At 49.3% G+C, this 20,933-nt stretch overlaps 1 protein-coding gene across 1 annotated transcript; it reads right to left on the bottom strand.

Moving 5' to 3' along the window:
• Positions 1–15,055: 15,055 nt before the first annotated feature.
• UBL4B (ubiquitin like 4B) lies at positions 15,056–18,093 on the bottom strand (the record flags this gene model as incomplete). The annotated part of the gene is made up of 2 exons (XM_080691494.1): positions 15,056–15,227; positions 17,564–18,093. 2 exons carry the CDS (start codon positions 18,091–18,093, stop codon positions 15,056–15,058), a joined length of 702 nt encoding a protein of 233 aa, XP_080547620.1.
• Between the last annotated feature and the right edge of the window lie 2,840 nt (positions 18,094–20,933).

Here is a 20,933-nt window from a genome sequence, read left to right as displayed (position 1 = left end):
TAAAAATACTGTTTTGCCACTGTTAAATAAAAAAATAAAAAGTTTTATTCCCAAGTAACTAGGCAATTTACCACCCAGAATCAGGAATATTCTCTTGTTGTTTTTGCATTTCCCAAGGTGCTATGGCACACACCCAGAGAGCTGTTCCTCCAGCTGATGGAGAGTGCCTACATGCCTCAGTTTCCCCAACCCTGTTGGAGGGGCCTGCTCAAGGCCAGGCGAGTGGGAGGGGCTAGTCATTCAGGCAGTGTGCAGGGAAGGTGGAAGGCAGTCCCCTGTGCCCACACACCTCCTGCTTCTCTCTGGCTAGCATTTTCCAATGCTGTTACCAGTGCCTTTAACAAGACCCAGGGGACCCTGGGGCACTGTCACCAGACTCCTGCTGATGTTTTGAGAGGCCCCACTCTTCCTGCAGGCCCAGGGAGAGCACCTACCTCTGCGGAGGCTTCCCCTGCAGGTTGTGAGCCTGTATATTGCTCAGGGTAACCAGGTCCAGCTGGGAAAGCCAACACCAAATTACATCTTGCTGCAGATCCAGCAGCAACCCGAGCAACCCAGAGACATCCCAGGCCAGAAGCTCCAGAGACCAGGAAAGGGTCTGTCTGGTCCTGCTTGATCTCCAGCCCCAGCTAGGCCAGGCCCAGGAGCGCTTGGTACATACAAGGTACTGAGCCATCAGCGACCAGACCCACAGCACAGCTGGGGTAGGGAGGCCCTCTCGGCTCAGCAGGTTTCGCGTCTGACACCTATCAGTTGGGTGATCTTGGACCAGTCCCTCAGATCTCCAAGTTCTGGTTCTTTTTCTGGGAAGTACTGATAATGATGCCAGTAACTGGACTCTGTCTGTAAGCCGAGCCAATGGGTACAGGAGCCAGGAGCTCCATCACAGCCTGCAAGTCCCCTGCACACCGCAGGGGTTCCCAGGGGGCTCCTCTGCAAACACACCAGATGCCAGAGCTCAGCCAGGGAAACAGAGCCCGGAGGAGATGGGCATGGATTTATTCCAGGGAATTGGTTTACGCCAGTGAGGAGACTGGCTATTCAGGTAGTTAGAAAAGATCACTGGCAGCCGAAACCTACTGGCACAAGACCCTGTTGGGGAGGTCTAAGCTGCCTTCTTCCTTTTTTCTTTTTCTTTTTCTTTTTTTTTTTTTTTTTTTGGTACTGGGGGTGGAACCCAGGGGCTTTTCTACCTCAGGGCTACACTCCCAGACCTATTTTATACTTTATTTGGAAACAGGGTCTTACTAAGTTGCTGAGAGCCTCACTAAGTAGCTGAGGGTGGCTTCGAACCTGTGTGATCCTTCTGTCTCAGCCTCCCAAGCACTGGGATTACAAGCGTGTGCCACCACGCCCGGCTCGCTCTTTCTTTCTTTCTTTCTTTCTTTCTTTCTTTCTTTCTTTCTTTCTTTCTTTCTTTCTTCTTTGTATGCTAGGGATTGAACCCAGGGACATTCCCAGGGACATTCTACCTCTAACTACACCCCCAGCTCTATTTCTATTTTTTCCTTTCTTTCTTTCTTTCTTTCTTTCTTTCTTTCTTTCTTTTTTTTTTTTGTTTTTTTTTTTTGTGGTGCTGGGGATGGAATCCAGGGCCTTCTACCTCTGGGCCACACTCCCAGACCTATTTTTAAAATATATTTTATTTGGAAACAGGGTCTCACTAAGTTGCTTAGAGCCTCACTAAGTAGCTAAGGCTGGCTTCAAACCTGTGCAGTCCTACTGTCTCAGCCTCCCAAGTGCTGGGATTACAGGAGTGTACCATCTGACCCAGCTACCTCCAACTTTTTTTTATCTAGAAACAGAGTTTTACTAAGTTGATGAGGGTCTCACTAAGTTGCTGAGGCTGCTCTCAAACCTGCTATCCCTCCTGTCTCAGCCTCCCAAGAACTGGAATTACAGGAGTGATTCCATTATAGGAGTGTATCACCATGCCCGACCTAAGCCTTTCACAGGGCTTCAAACTGACTAAGGGAGGTCCACCCAGTATAACATAAAGTAAGTTGATCAAGGACTGTAATTACATGTGCAAAATCTCTTTACAGCACCACAACTACATTAGTGTTTGGCCAAATAACTGGGATAAGGGGACTGACTGTATGTGACCAAAGGGCCCTGATGCCATGGTCCTCAGCTCTTAGGAGAGACTGTTTTCTCCCCAGCCACCATCGGAAAACATGCCAGCAAGGGGATTCTGGGAAATGTTCTTTAGCCAAGTTGACACCCGTGAAGCCATCCCCTACCCCTGCCTTAAATCTTCAGAAGGACATAGTCATCACACTGCATGCTGAGGGACAGCCACAGCTTAGAGGGCATTTGAATTCCACTGACTTGTACAATCCTCAGAGCAGATCTTTGAAGGGAACTTAATTCATTTTTTCTGGTGACTTACTATATTCATAAGCTTTTCATTACTGTGACCAAAATACCTAATACAAACAACTTAGAGGAGAAAAAATTTATTTTGGCTCATGGTTTCAGTCCACGGTTGGCAGGCTCCACTGTGCTTGGCCAAAATGTCACACATGCCAAAGAAAGAGAGACCCATGTTCCCAAGCCAATCTGGGCCTAACTTTTGATTTTACAGGATGATAACAAGATAAAAGGATTTCACTCTCCAACATGTGGTATAAAGGTCGCATTTCTTTCTCCAAATGCAATCATCTGTTCCAGGCCTCCATCCTACCAGGACAGAGGGAGGCCCATTTGCTGTATTGGAGCTTCCTTGCCACCTGTCCAAGGACAGCAGAGTCTGGTGTCTCCCTGTTGTACAGCATTCAGGGAAAGGCCTGCTAGTCTCTATGCTAGAAAATGTTCAGTGACGATGAGAAAACTCATTTAAAACTCATAGGAAGCCGGGTGTGGTGGCGCAAGCTTGTAATCCCCACACTTGGGAGGCTGAGACAGGAGGATCGCGCAGGTTCGAAGCCAGCCTCAGCTACTTAGTGAGGCTCTCGGCAACTTAGTGAGACCCTGTTTCCAAATAAAATATAAAATAAGTCTGGGAGTATAGCCTGGAGGTAGAAAAGCCCCTGAGTTCCATCCCCAGGACTACAATAAAATAAAATAAATAAAACTCATAGACAACTAATTCACCAAACATTTACTCTATTAGTAAGTCTAATCTCAGCACTTTTGTTCATTTAATCCTGTCTATTGTCACTAAGGAAGATGCTATTATTAGCCATTTTTACATGTGAGGAAACAACCACTTGAAGTAACATGTCCAAGGTTACCAGCTCGCGCGCAGCCCCCAGCATCGGGAGTCTAGGACCTATCCCCGAACTACATCCGTGATGTAGTGCCCTGAACGGTGAAGTAAGGTGAGGCTGTGGAAGGACCTGGCTGCTGCCCTGAAATGGAGGAAAGGTGGTTAGTTACAAAACTAAGATCGAGTTAGAAACTAAAATTGCATTAAGTTACCCCTCTCACGTGGTGGGGGAGAGGGAAGGAAATTTGGATTTTTGGTTTTGTCATGAACCAGCCCTATGACCTTGAGAACTCCACCTGTTTGAATTTCAATCTCCTCAAATGTAAAATGGGGTAATAATCTCACCCTTTAGAATTTATGAAGAGGACTTCCGGGAAGATGGCGACCGAGAAAAGCAGTGTTTACGAGCCCTGCTAAAACTTGATCTCTATTGCCACAAAATCAGCACTTTTCATAGCCAGAAAACGCCATCAGCAGAGAAATAAAAAATGTAAACACAAGGGACAGAGAAAAAAAAGACTAGAAGAACAACCAGAGACCAGAAATCAAGCCCACAATGCAGCAGCAGGGCCTCGCCGGCACCATCTTCCCTCACAGCACCAGGATCCAGAGAGGAAAGGTAAACAAGGAGCTGAAGTGAGTAACTGTGGATCATTCGGGTGTAATTCAGCAGTTCTTTCAGCTCAAAGAACGTCTAAAACTCCCAGGGGAGCCGGGCATGGTGGTGCACGCTTGTAATCCCCGCACTTGGGAGACTGAGATAGGAGGATTGCACAGGTTCGAAGCCAGCCTCAGCTACTTAGTGAGGCTCTCAGCAACTTAGTGAGACCCTGTTTCCAAATAAAATATAAAATAGGTATGGGAGTATAGCCCGGAGGTAGAAAGCCTCTGGGTTCCACCCCCAGTACCACCAAAACAAAACAAAACAAAACAAAAACCTCCCAGTGGTCAAGCTCATCACACCTTCCAGGGACTCAGAACAAAACTAAAAACCAGAAAAAAAAATATGCCAGCCTCACAGCCAAGGGTGTGGCAGCGGCGCCATATTGACAGCAGCCACAGCGAGTTCACATGCCCTCGACAGCGCCTGATCAACACGCACAATAACTGTGAGTGAAATTGCGGCCCCTAAAGGAGAAATCCCTGTACTGCACGCCCAGGGACTTTGATAATCTCCCTGGGTCTGAGATTTTGCAGTCCAGCCCAGTGAAGGAGTAGTGGTGGCAGAGATACCACACCTTAGTCACAGCTTCCGTGGGAAAACGCCCAGCCCGGCACCCCCACAGTGTCGCGGAGCCTCGATTAACTCCCTGGGTCTGAGACTTTGGGATACAACCCAGTAAAGGAGTAGTGGCAGCTGAGATGACCACATATTCGAGATACAGAGCACCCTAAGTGAAGTCGTAGTGATCCAGAGAAGGCACAAACTTCTGAAATCATGGGAAAGAGGAACAACAATAAATCAATGAATGCCCACAACCCCATATTATCAGAACCTGATAACACAGAAATTCAGAGATCTCCAGAAGATCAAATCAGGAATATAACTGTAGAAATAATACAGGACCTTCGAAAAGAATTTAGAGAGAGTCTTAAAGACATAAAGGATGCAATCATTGAGGTAAAGGTCTCAATTCAAAGTATAAACAATCGATTAGACCACATGGAGAATAGAATCTCGCTCCTAGAAGAGGATCACTCCAAAAACGAACACATAATTTATAACTTAGAAAAAAAAACCAGACAGCAGGAATCTGACATTGAAGAAATATGGGTCCATTTTAAGAGAGCTAACCTAAGAATAATCAGAATAGAGGAGGGAAAAGAAGGTGAAACCAAAGGGATCAATAATATCTTCAAAGAAATAATAGCAGAAAAATTTCCAAACATAGAGCAAGAGATCTATACACAGGTCCAGGAAACGTATAGAACTCCCTTTAGACAGAATCGGAGAAGAGGTTCCTCACGCCACATAATTGTCAAAATGACCAATGTGGAAGCCAAGCAGAGAATCTTAAAGGCAACAAAAACAAAAGGCCAAGTGACATTCAGAGGCAACCCAATTAGAATCACTCCAGACTTCCCAAACCAAGTCATGAGAGCCAGAAGGGCTTGGAGTAACATATTCCAAACTCTGAAAGAAAACAACTTCCAGCCAAAAATTTCCTACCCAGCACAACTATCTATCAAATTAGATGGGGAAATAAGAAGCTTCCATGAAAAAACAGAAACTCAAGAAATTTATGTCTTCAAAACCAGCACTAGAGAAAATACTCAGAGATTAACTACAAAGAAGAAATAGGTAATACACACCAGAACCAGAGAAACAAGATTTTCCATCCAGCAGACAACTAAGCAAAGAAGAATATATTCATGTGTTTATTGGTTAAAATCTTTGGAGATTCATTATTTATTTTAGTCTTTTACCTATTTCTAAATTGTATTGTTTGCTTTTATTGTTACTAAATTTTAGGATTTCTATTTGGAATATTAATATACCTTCAGATATGGCATTTGGAAATATTTTACCCCATTCTATCAGTAACTTTTAACTCTGTTTACATTGTCTTTGGATGTACAATTTTTTTTATTTTTTAGGAAGTTTGTTTATTCTGTTGTTGCCTGTGCCTTTGAAATCATATCCAAGAAATCACTGCCAATTTCAATGTTGTGAAGCATTATGACCCAGGTTTTCTTCTAAAAGTTTATAATCTTAAGATTTACATTTAGGTCTTTTATCTATTTTGAGTTAATATTTGTATATGGTATTAGGTAAGGGTCCAACTTTATTCTTTTTCATGTAATTATTATTTTTAAACAACATTTAGTGAAAGGATCATTATTTCCTTCACCAAATGTTCTTGGAAACCTTGTCAAAAATAACTTGACCATATATGGAACAATTTATTTCTAGGCTTTTTTTTTTTACTCCACTGGTTTTATATCTGCCTTTATAGCAGTACTACACTGTTTCAATTAATGTAGCTTTATAAGGTTTGAAATCAGAAAATGTACATATTCTAGCTTTGTTCTTTTTCGTGATTGTTTTGGGTATTTAGAGTTCATATTTCATGTTAGAATAGATTTTTTTCTGGAAAAAAATGTGTGATAGTTTCACCTTAAAAAAAGGGAAAAAAATATCCTCTGGTAAGAAAGAAAGTAAAAAGAAATATTGAATGTTATCTCTAAGTGATCAAAAGTTTGATATCAGACAAATGAATCTGTTATGTGAGATTATCATTGTTAATTTTGGATAAATTGCTATAATATTAGATGTCAACCACTAAGCCAAGCATGGGAAGGAGGGAGGGGGAGGGAATGGTGTGAGGTAGGGGTTAACTGGGTGATATGTGCACGTATGTCTACACAAGTTTTTTTTATCTCATTATGATATATGAATATAGTGCACCAATAAAAATAAATAAATAAAAACTAAATTAAATTTAAATTTAAAAAAATTTATGAAGAGGACCAAAAGAGAACAAGTATTTGAGAGTTCTTTGTAAACTGTAAGCTCCGTGTGAATGTCACATGGTAAGGGCGTGGAGAAGGCCTGGCTCACAGTCATGGGTTTAACCACCTCAGCCTCAGCAGGCAGTGGTGAAGGCTGCCCAGTGCCCAGGTCACCGTGCAGGGAAACCTCATAGAGGCAGAGAAGAGCCAAAAAACCTGGAAAGCAAACAATTACAATTCTCAGACTTCTTTGCAGCTGGAATTCACATATGACCCAGTTCCATCAAGGAATTTCCACAGAGCCCTGGAAGAGGGAAGGAGATAGGGGTGCAGAGAGAGAAGAGACAGCACGAGCTCAGGGAGACGAGGTCTGTTGGGTCAGCTAGAGTGTTCCCCTGAGGACTGGTCAGCAGGACCACCAGACACTTCCTGTAGGATGCTTGGTCATTTCTCCAGGCTCTGTCGTTCCAGGCCATGTACAGTCCTGGTCCTTTCCAAGGCTCTATAAACTACCTAATACCTCCAATAAATTCCTTTCTGAGTAAATCGGCCAGAACAGAATCCATTGTTCCCCAACTTAGACAAGTAATTTATTTCAGAAGAAGTTCCAAGTGAGAAACCCCCAAGGAAATGAGAATCTGGGACTAGTTTTCTGGACGAGTTGATTCAGAGGCCACAGAGAGCTGGATGGCGTCAGAGCGGTGGGCAGCGCCTCCTGACAGTCATGGCGACGCCAGAGGCCGCCACAGTACATGCCCACCGAGGAAGACACAGCGGCTGCAGAAAAGAATCGTTTCTTTTTAAGAGACTTTTATTAGGAAACTTTTCAAACACAAATACAAAGTAGTATGATCAACCCCATGCATCTCTTATCACCCAGCTCCTCCAGTTAACACCCTGCCATTCCAGCTTGTGGACGCTTCCTCTATCCCACTCCACTGGGTTATTCTGAGGCAAAAACAATGTATAATTTCACCCAGAAGTATTTCATTATGTGTTTCTGAAAGATAATTTTTGAAGCACAACCACAGTACTATCGTCTCACATTTAAAAATAAATACTAATTCCTCAGTACCATCAAATACCTAGGCGATGTTCAAATTCTCTGATTGTTATTTTTTTTTTTTTTTCGGGTCTGGGGATGGAACCCAGGGGCATTTGACCTCCAAGCTACATCCCCTGCTCTATTTTTTTAATTCTTTATTTTGAAACAGGGCCTCACTAAGTTGCAGAGGGCCTCACTAAGTAGCTGAGGCTATCTGCAAACCGTGATCCTCTGGTCTCCGCCTCCCAAATGCTGGGATTACAAGCCTGCACCACCACGCCCAGCTCACCTTTGTTTTTGTACCAGTTTGTTCAAATCAAGATGCAAATAACTATGCATTGCAATTAGTTGATATCTCTCTTTTGAAGAAACAGGACCAATTGTTCACTAGAAACCTTCACACAGTTTTTCTTCTAGCTTGGTGGAAAGTTAAAATCTGTATTTGCCAGGCATGGTGGCGCACGCTTGTAATCCAGTGCTTGGGAGGCTGAGACAGGAGGATCACACAGGCTTGAAGCCAGCCTCAGCTACTTAGTGAGGCTCTCAGCAACTTAATGAGACCCTGCTTCCAAATAAATTATAAAAATAGATCTGGGAGTATAGCCTGGAGGTAAAAAAGCCCCTGGGTTCCACCCACAGTAACACACACACACACACACACACACACACACACACACACACACACAATCTGTATTTGCAACCCTCCCCCTGCCTTTTCTGGTACTAGAGGTCGAACTGAGGGACATTCTACCTCTGAGCTACATCTCCAGCCCTATTTAATTTCTTATTTCAAAACTACCATGCAGAAGGGCACTACTGCCTTGTGGAGCAGATGAACCTTCTGAGGGGGAAAGAGACCAAGTGGCCAAGTCCCACAGTCAGGAAGCATTTCAACCCCAAAGCTTTGGGTGCCGGGTTTCACACTCCTCACAACCCCGCTTCTCCTGGACTGTGGATTCACCACAAACAGGAATGATAGAGCTAAGATGGCTCCAGGAGGTTGAGCCACACAGAGAGATGTAGAGTCTGGAGAAAGACTATGTGGCCTTAAGAGCCTGTCCCCTCCTCAAACCCCCTGCCCATTGAGGCCAACTGCTGGGCTTCCTAAGCAGAGTCCTGGGGCCTCAGGGCATCCTTCCTTTCAACCAGGATGGGGGGGTGTGCATCAGGAGAGGCAGCAGCTCTCCAGCCCTGGTCCCAGCTCTGTTACCTAAGTCCCTATCCTCCCGTGCGTGCATGCATGTGTGCGTGCATGCGTGTGTGTGCATTCATGTGTGTGTATGCGTGTGTGTGTGTGTGTGTGTGTGTGTGTGTGTGTGTGTTTGGGAGTGCACTTGGAGTTGGTCAGGGAAGAAAAGTGGAAGAGAGCTGAGAGAATCCCTGGGAATGCCGAGGCTTTCTCCAGCACATTCGTGTTCAAGTTTAAGTAGCAGCATGGCCTGAGATTGTCTGGATGAGAGGAGGTACCAGCAGGGAGGCTCCATAGGCCTTCACCCGGTGCCCTCTGAGGGACCGAGGCTTTGATCCCCCGGTCTGAGACCTGTAAATAATGTCCTGGGCCCAGGCAACCTGGGACCCATCCAAGGATAGTGGCTGTCAAGGCAGACTGGCCTCAGAGGGCGGATCGCCCCACTCCAGTAGGCTGTGACGGGTTTACAGCCAGTTGGCCCACAGTAGTAATCTCAGATTTATCGCCCTTCTCCGAGGGTAGTGGGAGCCGCCAAGGGCTACTGGGGAGCCCTTAAATCATCAGATGGGAAATACTGTTGGAGAGAGTGGAGGGGCAGGTAGGAGCCACCCTGGGGGCTGGAGCTTCCTGTAGGCTCCTCGGGTTACAGTCCTTTCCAGAGTGGGATTTACAACCCCAGAGCAAAGTGCAGCCAAGCAGCCCCCAGGGAGGAGGCAGGAGCTGAGTCAAGAGAACAAGGGCACCTAGTGCCAGTTGGACAGGCAGAGCCGAGTGAGGGAGAGCAGGGGCACAGCACCCGCCGACCTACTGGCTGCTGAGGCTGTGAAGGTCGGCTTGCTCAGGCTCCCTCCAAGCAGGTGCGCCGACCCGGCATGTGTGACTGCCCGGGCCGACCTACCTGCCAGTGAGCCTGCCTGTGAGCAAGGCTGCCTGTGCACTCTATGTGTACCTGTTCTCTGGGCATGCGTCATGTCTGTTTTAGGGTATATATCAACAACAGATGCATGCAGGCAATGACACTATTCCTCACTGTTCTCCAGAACCAGGCTGGGTGTAAATGCCTATGAATTAGTACTGCACATGTAGGTTGTGGGTCCGGACATAGTCAGAGGTAGTGGGTTCGCCAGGTGTGGTGGTGCATACCTGTAATCTCAGTACTTGGGAGGCTGAGACAGGAGGACTGAGGGTTTAACGAGACCCTGTTTCAAAAGAAAACGTTTAAAAAGGGCTCGGAGGTGTAGCTCAGAGTTAGAATACCCCTGGGATTGATTCCTAGTACAACAAAAAAAGGTATTAGTTCCAGGTCCCTGTCCATGCCTGCCCCCTGGATGAGCCTGGAACAGGACACTCAGGAAGAGAAAGAGAGGGGCTGCTGACAGTGATGTTTAATAAAAGGCAACCCTTGCTGGCTGAAAGGGACAAAGAAACAGGAGAGAAGAAGGTGGACAGGGGATGGGTGGGAAAAGGCATAAGGCACAGAGAGGAGGAGCTAAGAAAAAGCACCCACACGTCTGTACAATGTGGCCAAATCAGCCCCACATGTGGTCAGAGAGAACCGGAGGATGTGCACACGGCAAAGAGGAGGACCAAGAAGAAAAGCAAGAAGGACAGGGAGGGGAGGAAGGTGACCCCAGAGGGGAGCAGGAGGGAGAGGAGCCAGCAGGGAGCACCATCTGCTCCAGAGAACATGGGGACCTGGGCTTGGCAGCTGTTTGCACCTCAGCCTCCTCCATGAGTAACAGCTGGCTCAGCAGCAGGACCCAGGGCAGCCTGCCCTCTGGCCACTCCCTGGCCACAGGCTGGCCGCCACCCAATCCCAGCCCAGAGCACGGGGAGAGCGAGCCAGGTAGGGCAGGAGCCAGGCAAGCACACATCCACCTTCACACAGAGCAGGGCTGATGTGCACCTGCAGGCACCTCTTCAAAACCCAGTAGCTAGCCAGTGCACACACATATGCATGCATGTGTCCATCCCATGGGCCTGGGGACCTCCTCATGTGTTCTTATGAACACTCCTGTCCTGACCACATGATACATCACTTGAAGATGGCAGAGTTGGCCCAAGCCACCTCTTCCTGCAGTCCTAGCAATTCTTGAGCCTGGTTCTGCAAAGTCTTCCCTTTCTGTCCTTGAATTTGCTGTGTCGGATCTTCTGGCCAGTCCATTAGGAATAGGTTGGGTCAGTTCAGCTGCAGCAGCTTGAGGCCAGAAAGGAAAGGTGTAGACTTCAGATGCTGAAAGTTGCATAGAGCCTACAAAGCTGGCTCTGCCACTGTGGATCCCGCCCTAAGGGTCTAAGGTATCTGGGTCATGTCTGTGTGTTTGTGGGCATGCACCTTGGATGTTTCTGTGTTCTGTATGTCATGGGTATCATAAGTCCCCAGCAATCTCAGATGCTGGGTATGCTGAGACAAGTGACAATTCTCCAGATGTGATAGGTAGAGCCCTGGGTGTCAGGAAAAGTCCCCGGTTTCCCCCTGACTCTCCTCCAATTCCCATCTGTCACCAGCTCAAAACTTTACTTCCTCCCTGAGCAATACATCCCCCTGGGACTCAGCTGGGAGCCACCACACTTCCTTTGTACTCCCACAGCTTCTGGGCTGTGGACAACAAATCACTTTAACTCGTCTATTATTGATGATTTTGTATATACAAAAATGCATGCCATCATCAACACCTGCTGTGGGGAAGCCCCGCGATCTCCACTCCCTGTTCTCCCTCCCTTTGAATGTGGGTGCACCTGTGACTTGCTTCTAACTGATAGGCCCTGGCAAAGGTGATGGGATGTCGCCCCCATGATTACACCATACTGAATAAGACTTGGTCTTGTCAGCTAACTCGCTCCAGAGACTCTCCTTGTTGGCTTGGTAACGCAAGCAGCCATTCTATAAAAGTTCATGTGACAGCTGGGCATGGTGGCGCACGCTTGTAACCCCAGCATTCGGGAGACTGAGACCAGAGAATCGTGGTTCGCGGACAGCCTCAGCTACTTAGTGAGGCCCTCTGCAACTCTGTGAGACCTGGTTTCAAAATAAAGAATAAAAATAAAATAGGGAAGGGGGTGTAGCTCGGAGGTTTGAATGCCCCTGGGCTCCATCCTCAGATCCACAAACAAACAAAGAAAAAAGTTCATGTGACAAGAAACAGCAGGGAATTCTGTGGGTGGCCTTGACCAATATCCACCAAGAAGCTGAAGCCCTCAGTCTGACAGCTGCATGGATGCTGTTAATAGCCTGAGTGAGCCTGAAAGTGGATTCTCCCCACCGAGCCTCCAGATGAGAACACAGCCCAGGCAAAATAGTCACTGCAGCCTCAGGAGACCCTAAGTAGTAGGCAAGCAACTCCACTGAATTGTGAGAGCCTGTGTGCTACCTGCTAAATTTGCAGTTGTGTGGCAATAGAAAACTAATACCCGTGTACCCACCATTAGATATAATACATTTTATATATTTGGAAGGCTGAGACAAGAGTTTCATAGGTTTGAGGCCAGACTCAGTAACTATGAAACCCCATTTCAAAATAAAAAATATAAAAAGCCTGGGAGTGAAGCTTGGAGTTCAATTCTCTGTACCCCCCTTAATTTTATAATACAATTGAAACCCTTCCTTGATTGCATTTGCCTTCCTACCAAGCATTTAATATTTTTTAGATGTGTGTCCCTAAACAACATCAATGGTGCTGTTTTGTATGCTTTTTAAAGATCTTATTTCTTCTTAAAATATTTTTATAATGTTCATGCCATTTAGCAATTGATGTACCATATAGCAACCGTCTAACCACCATCCATCTAGACCTGTTGCTCAAGGCCTTGCAAGGTGGCAAAGGAGTGCCAGCTCCTGCCAGCCTGGGGCATCGGCAGCTCACGTCTGAGACTTCATGCCAACACAGAATCTTGGTACCAGAAGTCACCGTAGAATTCATGCCCAGCCCCTTCTGTCCTGCAAGTGATGGGGTCTCTGGTCCAGAGTTCTGGAGTGGCTCACCAAAGGCTCAAGGTAAATGGTAAGCCGATACTGGGTCCCAGGCCTATGCTCTGCTCAGGCTGTCCACACCGGGGTGTCCGGCTATCAGACTGCACCTTTTCAGGGGTTTACCTGAGCATCCCATGTCACACTGAGAGTCTATCGGCCAAAAGCAAGTCATGGGCCCTATCCACATTCAAAGAAAAGGAGGCTTACACAAAAGCTCAAACACCAGGAGGTGGGAGGTCGAGATCTTGGGTCTCCTCCTAGTCTCGCTGCTACAGAAGGTATGATCATGTCATAGTTTTTTGGTTTTGTTTTGTCATGTGCTTTTGTCAAATTAGTCCTGATGTAAAGACCTAGGCTGAATCCTTCTGGGTTTCCATTTATAGTGATTGTCCCACTAATAGGGTTGCCCTAAAATATGAGGAATTCCACGGTGTTGGGACTATATTTAGGAGCGCTCCCCACATTTATCACCTTTCCCACATTGATATTTTCATTTAGTGAAAGCAAAGTTGTTTATAACTAAGTCCCATATGTGGAAGTAGAAGCTGACAGCCTACCCCTAGTCCTCGTCCCCTAATGGAAACTCTCCCAACACAGATGGGAGATGCCCCAAGCCCTTCCTGTCCCATCTGGTGCCCATTTCAACACAGTGTGGCCAAGTTCCCCCCAGGCATTTCGACTGGAGCCTGTCACTTCCAGGGAAGCACAGTCTTGCCCTCCGCTTCCTTCCATGATCTTCCTCCCCAATTTAAAACAGCTGGCATCTTCTTTATAGGATCACTAAAATATCACTTAATCCTGAGCAAATAGGCTGGGGGAGGGAAGCGCTTGGTGGGGGTGGAAGAAGAGAGGACTGGGTCTTGCTCCTAAAAGCAGGCTCCTTAGAGCCCTAGAACATTGCAAGCTTCTGACATATCTGCAAGGCTTTTCATCCTGGCAGGCCATTCCCCACCTCATCATTCAGAACCGGGGGGTTGGGGGGCTGGCAACAGAGCAGCATCACTCTCCACCTCATCTCATCAGAGGCCGAAGCAAGGCTGTCAGGCTTGTCCCCAAGCCCTTCTGCAGGAGACAGCAGTGGGTGCATTACTGGCTGTTCAGAGACAAGACTCCTCTGCTAACAGCCCAAGACCCCAGCACAAAGCCTGGAATATGGTCTGAGTGTTGGTGTCCCCCAAACCATGATGTAACTCTCTCCTCAGGGCCATCACATTAGGAGGTGGGCTTCTGGGGATGTGATTAAGTAATAATGACCCTGCTCTCATGTTTAGGATTAGGATCCTTATAAAAGAGATGAAAGGAGTGTGTCTGCCCCTCGGACATGTGAGGACACGTAGGAGGCACCATTACAGAGGAACACATCCCCACCACACACTGAATCTGTGGGCACCTTCACCTTCTCAGCCTCCAGAACTGTAAGCAGTAACGTCTGATGTTTACCAATTGCCATCCTCAGATATTTTGTGGCAGCAGCCCAAACAGACTAAGGCAGAGGCCCTCGAATGTTTATTAATCAAAGAGTAAAGCACTAGAGCCAGGTGTGGTGGTGCCTGCCCGCAATCCAAGGACCTGGGAGGCTGAGGCAGGAGCATTCCAGCAACTTGTTCAATCCCCAGTACCAAAATAAATAAATGGCAGATGAGATAGCACTTGAGCCATGATGCTGTGCCTGTTCCATCAGAAAGACTCTTCTGCCAGGGACCAGAGGGTTCAGGACGGTGTCCTGTGGGTGATCCAGGAAGGAACTAGGATGAGGAATCCCGTTTCTCTGTGGATGAGAGCTCAACGTGGGCTGTCCCGAGATGCCGCCTACTTGAGCAAAGTTGTTACCTGCAGGGACATGTGTCCTGCCATGGTAGGGGAGAGGTCCCATGGGGGCTGAGGGGAGAGAGCTATCTACCTAGGCTGCAGTTTAGAAAGAGTGCCTTTCTCCATTTCCATTCCCCGCCTGTGAAACAGAAGGGAGCAGAGCACCTTCAGCTGGTTCCTTGGCATCGGTCTAAGCTTGGAAAAATCTGAAATTGGGCAGTGAGGGTCCTGTGGCAGGATGCTAATCCTGGAGTGTCAGAACATTCCTTTCCCTGCCTCTCAATATGCCCTCACCTATTTATCACTGATAACTAAATTTATCCTTGAGGGGTAAAGCCTCTCACTCCACGAGAGTTGCTGCACTGAGTGAAACTATCCCTAGGAGAGGCGACACGCTGAGAGCAGGTGAGCTCCATGGGACAGTATGTGCTCAGCTGTCGGGGGTGGAGGGCCCTTGGCCAGGGGGAGGCAGTAGTGGGAGGCACATAGGGCACAGAAGGACAACGGTTCTCCTTCCCGCTGCTGGGGACTGGAGTCATCCCCATCTGCACTGGTGGGGACAGAAGCAGCCGAGTGCTGCCTGCCTGACCTGCTCTCAGCCAGCCCGGCACTCCCACCAATCAGAGAAAAAGGCTTCCCCATCCTTCATGCCAGCTTCTCTCCACAAAAGGAATAAAACAGACCACTTATTTTTATCGCTCACAGATTTCCTGGGAAATGGGCTATTAGTTCCCCTAATGTGAAGATAATAGACTTGTCCCTCTTGGCAAATGGCACAGCCCCAGTATAAACAGCCTCAGCTGATGACGGAGGGCCTAGGGGCAGGGGCAGGGGCAGGACCCGGCCAGGAATCCAGGAGGAGGCGTGGGCTCCCTGCCCAGTACCTGCAGGTGCCAGGCCCCTTGTGGAGTGGCCCTAGGGAGAGGCCGTTCCCATTCCCAGAGCCCTGACTTTCTCTCCCTTGGCTGGTGGAGTGGGGGTGGGCTCTGGTAAAGGGATGGGAAGCCGAGTGAGGGTGTCTCCTGCTCCTGCTGAGGTGGGGGAACAACTGCTAAGCAGATTCACTCAGGCAGAGGGTTCCTGGGACCTCACTGCCACGGAGCCCACCACCAGAGGGCACCACACCCACTGTAAACTCACAAACACCTTGGCAAAGGGGACCTGTGATGATGACCCCGGAAGCAGCTGGGCAATCCCAGCGCCTGACAGGTGAAGTGGGTCAGCGGTAGTCATGTGGCAGGACAATGGCTGAGCCAGCCCTGGAGTGGAGGACAGGCTGCTCCCCAGAGAAGCGGGTCCTGCATGCTCCTTTCCGGGTATTCCTCTGCATCCCCTGCCCTCCATCTCCATCCCCCCAGGATGGAAACATCTGTGGTGACAGCAATTCAGGGTCTTAGGAGTGGAGAGGGGTCTGTGGCTCTCAAAGATCTCCCCTCTTTCCTCCCATACACAGGTTTTGGGGGCTCCTGAGCCCTGGACAATGCCACCCTCTCAACCCACAATAGGAAGGAGGCTTGGCTCTGCCTCTTCTGCAGGGACCGTCATCCCTGGGTTTGCGAGCCAGCCTGGCACTTAGCTCCAGGATGTGCTGCAGTGTCATGCCACGGCTGCCTTTTCACATGCACTGTCTGCTGGAGGCGGCTCTGCTCGTCTGAGTACGCTGCTGCTCTGTGCGGGCCGAGGTCCTGCTGCAACTTGTTGTTTTCTCTCCCAGGGAGCCTTGGGCAGTACCAGGCAGAGGACTGGAGCTCAGCGCTATCTGCTGATTGATCAGAATGGGGCAGTGGGACATGCTCTGTCCCCAATGGCCACCTGAGTGTGCCCCTTGCAGACTGGCAGAACTTTTTTCTGCCACAAGCTCTATTTCCTGCCACCCTGGGGCGGCATCTCCATCCCTGTGAGCCCCAGGCCTGACCCACAGTAGGCAATCTGCACCCCCACTCTGCCTGTCCCTGAGGCTACAGAAGGGCAAGGGGACCGCTGGAACAGCCTCCGGTATGGGAGTGGGTAAGGGCAGTTACCTGACTACACGGTTCTCCTGCTCTCAGGGCTGGGGGAGAGGCACCATGGTCTGAGGAAGAGAGTATGTCTAGAGCCAGAGACTCCAGGCCATGCTTGGGCAAAGCTGCTCAGCCCAGGAAAGGGATGGAGCCTTGGACTGTCTCTTTTGGCCTGCTCTTGGGTCATGAGAATCCTTCTAGGTAGATGTGATGGGGGTAGAATCATTCTTTTTAGTGGGAGGAGGGGGAAAACCACAGGCCCAAGAGGGGACAGGGTGCTCCAAATAACCTCCAGTTCCAAATACCCCCTGAGCTGTGGGGGGGGGGTGCATGCTTGCAATCGCAGTACTTGGGAGGCTAAGACAGGAGGATCACAGGTTCAAAGCTAGCCTCAGCAACTTAGGCTCTCAGTATCTTAGCGAGACCCTGTTTCCAAATAAAAAAATAATCTGAGGGTGTAACCCAGAGGTAGAAGGCATATGGACTCCATCCCCTATAACACACACACACACACACACACACACACACACACACACACACAATGGATGGAGCCAGGTGCAGTAAGGATTGCAGGTTTGAGGCCAGCCTCGGCAAGTTAGCAAGACCTTCAGCCACTTAGACCCTGTTTCAAACTAAAAAATAAAAAGGTCTGGGGGTATAGTTCAGAAGTAGAATGCCTCTGGGTTCAATCCTCAGTACCAAAAAAAGAAAGAGAGCGAGAGAGAGCATGAGAGAGAGAGAGCAAGAGAGAGAGAGAGAGAGAGAGCACGCGTGAGAGAGATGGATGCATCTGCAGCAGGTGGAAGTAGTGGGAAAATCACCGGGGAACATGTAAGGATGAGGTCAGGAGGATTTTAGTGAGCAAGTGAGTAGGGCGGCCATTTACTGATCAGATGGTCCTCCCTCTTCGCCTTGCAGGAGCTCAGAGGCTGTGGCCTGGGGCTCCTCCTCCCCTGCAGGCTCCACAGGCGGCTGCTCCTCCAGGAGGTGGTCCTCCAGGAGGTGGTCCTCCAGGAGGTGGCCCGCCAGCTGCTCCAGGGCCTCCAGACTCACTCTCTGCAGGCGCTCCTCATGCTCCTGCTTCAGCCGCTGCAGCACGGCCTTGGCATCCTGGGTCCTGAAGTGCTTGGCTAGGACCCGGTCCAGCTGGTACCACAGGGGCTGGGCCTGGGCTTCCTCCAGCGCCGTCTTCTCCAGGGGCCTCATGATGACATTGATGGAGGCATTGGGCCCAATGCTGTAGTCCGACAGGCACTTGTCATCCGCCAGGAGTTGGCCGCGGAATAGCAGATGCTGCTGCTCCTCTGGCACCTGCAGCCGCTGGGACACCAGCTTCTTCAGCGTGGCCACGCTCTCGTGCCCTGACACCTTCAGGCTGCATCTCCGGCCCAGGAGTAGCTTGACCGTGAGGAACATTGAGCCAGAGCAGAACTAGGAGGGATCCATGCTCCGGGGGCCGCCCGGGAAGATTAAGGGACCCTGCAGGAGAAGGGGGCTCCGGTGGTCCCAGGAGGCCAAGGCCCGGCCCACATGGGCAACCACTGGCTAATGCTCAGTGATGTCACAATGCTGTAGGAGGGCCCCTTCCCAGAGCAGAAGCCTAGGGAGAGCGGGAGAGCAGAGGGACAGAAGAGGAAAAAGGTGGGAAGAAGGAGAGAAAATGTAGGCTCGGGAGAAGGTGAAGAGAAAGAGGGCCAGAATGATCAAGGCAGCAAAGGGGCTTGTCTATTGAGTCATGTGAGTATTGGGTGCTGTCTCAGTGCCAGGACTGCACCCAAGGGGCCAACTGCATCCCAACAGACACCTCTCCCTTCCTGAAGCTTGCAGCCTGCTAACCTTACGAAGGGTCTTCTTTCTGTCAAAGCCCCTTGTAAGTTCTCTTGAATGGGGTTTCCCAGAAGCAAACCTTAGGACCAGAACTTGAGCCCAGGCATTTATTAGGAGGGGTCTTAGGAGACTCTGGCAGGGGAGGGGGTAAGGGAGGGAAGCCAGCCCCACCTAGTGAACAGGCTGCTGCCGCTACCAAGCTGCCTAGAGGCAGGGAGCTGGCTCTCCATGCTCTCACTCCCTCCCTCTGGCTGAGCCCTGGGCCCTCCTGGTCTACAGGTGTGCAAAGCATGCTGCTGGGGCCACAGAAAACCTTGCGCAGAGATTTGCAGGTGTCTGCAGTAAGAAGTCATTGTCCTTCAGGAACCTGAGCACTCAGGAGATAGGGCAGGGACACCAACAGTGTCTGTCCCCACCCATGCCTTTACCTAAGACTCACAACCTGGAAGGCAGGGACTATCATGATGTCATCTGCCAGAGGAGAAAGTGGGGCTCAGCCTGCTCCTACCGCGGGTGGGCATGCGGCTGTGTCTTCATGTTTCCTGCCTCCAGAAACCACAATGGCTCAGAGCCTGCCCTCCACTCAAAGGTGAATAAGGAGAGCAGGGTGTGGTGGCGCACACTTGTAATCCCAGCATTCGGGAGGCTGAGACAGGAGGATCACGGTTCGCAGACAGCCTCAGTCACTACTTTGTGAGGCCCATTGCAACTCAGTAAGACCCTGTTTCAAAATAAAGGATAAAAAATTAAGCCAGGCGTGGTGGTGCACACTTGTAATTCCAGCATTTGGGAGGCTGAAACCTGAGGATCGCGGTTCATGGACAGCCTCAGCTACTTAGTGAGGTCCTCTGCAACTTAGTGAGACCCTGTTTCAAAATAAAAGAATAAAAAATAGGGCAGGGGGTATAGCTCAGAGGTTGAATGCCCCTGGGTTCCATCCCCAGACCCTCTGCAAAAAATAATAAATTAGGGCTGGGGTTGTAGCTCAGAGGTAGAATGCCCCTGAGTTCCATTCCTAGTGCTGCAAAAAATAAAGAAAATTAAAAAAAAAAAAAAGGTGGATAAGGAAAGGAATACAAATAGGCCTCCTCTGGGTCAGCACCACTGCTGCATTTGGTGGTTTTCAGGGCCACGCATTGTTGAAGGCCTCTGGGTCAAACGCTTTACATGGGTTGTAGCCAGTAACCTTCAAGATAGGCAGTCTTGGTTTAGACATGAGCACACTGGCTGGTGTCCCACAGCAGGTGGGCTGATTCTGTCAGGGACCCAAGTCTCCCCAGCACCTAGCCCTTCCTCTTCCTGCCCCTCCCTCCCATCCAGCCTCCTTTGTGGTTCCACCAGCCCAGACTTAGCAGGGGCAAAACCCTGTTATCAATGCCTCCCGCAGCACCAGCCCTGGTCCCTGTCCCCAGGTCACTCCAACTTCACCATGGTCAACGGGAGGAGATGAAGAAAGCAGGATGCCAGGACCTTGACCTGCGCTCGCCCCTCGCCCACCCCCATGTCCTCACTCTGGGCAAGTGGCGCACATTCCAGTTCCTAGAAGACCCTGACCTCAGGCCCTCCCTGCCTACCAGTGTGCCACCCTTTCCCCCCTCCCCGTCCTCTCCTTGCCCCTACCTGTGATCCCTCTGGTTACTTGCCTCCTTCCCTGCAAACCCCCTCCCTCCTCTGTGCCCCACGGGCCACCCAGCTCAGACTCCCTGCCCTCTCCAGCCTGTGGCTCTGAGCTCATAGTTCACCTCTGCCTGTGGGCCATTCACACCACACCCAAAGGGACCTTTCTAAAAAGTAGCCAGGTATGGTGGTGCACACTTATGACCCCCCCTCCGTGTGGAAGCTAAGATAGGAGGCTCGCAGGCTTACAGCCAGCCTCAGCTACTTAGCGAGGCCCTCCACAACTTAGTGAGACCCTTTTTCAAAAATAAATAAATAAAAGAATAAAAAAATAGGGCCAGGGGTGTAGCTCAGAGATAGAATGCCTGCCCCAGAGTTCAATTCCCAGTATCACAAAAAATAATAATAATAAAAGTAAATATGCAGGTGGGCACAGTGACACATGCCTATAATCCCAGCACTTGGGAGGCTGAGATAGGATTGCAGGTTCCAGGCCAGCCCCAGCAACTTAGCAAGACCCTGTTTCAAAATACAAATAAAATAGGGTTATGGATGGAGCTCAGCGGTAGAGTGTTCCTGGGTTCGATCCTCAGTACCAGATACACATGAAAAAAATTTGTCACTCCCCTGAGTAACATCCATTTTAACCTCCATTTTTTTTTTTTTTTTTTTTTTGGTAGTACTGGGGATGGAACCCAGGAGCATTCTACCTCCAAACTAGACCGCCAGCCCTATTTTTTATTCTTTATGTTGAAACAGGGTCTCACTGAGTTGCAAAAGTAGCTGAGGCTGGCCACAAGCCGCGATCCTCC

The sequence above is a fragment of the Muscardinus avellanarius genome (genome assembly GCF_963383645.1).
Source record: "Muscardinus avellanarius genome assembly, chromosome: 3".
Taxonomy (NCBI): domain Eukaryota; kingdom Metazoa; phylum Chordata; class Mammalia; order Rodentia; family Gliridae; genus Muscardinus; species Muscardinus avellanarius.
The sequence above is the reverse complement of the archived record's forward strand: the minus strand, read 5'-3'. Positions and strand labels throughout refer to the sequence as shown.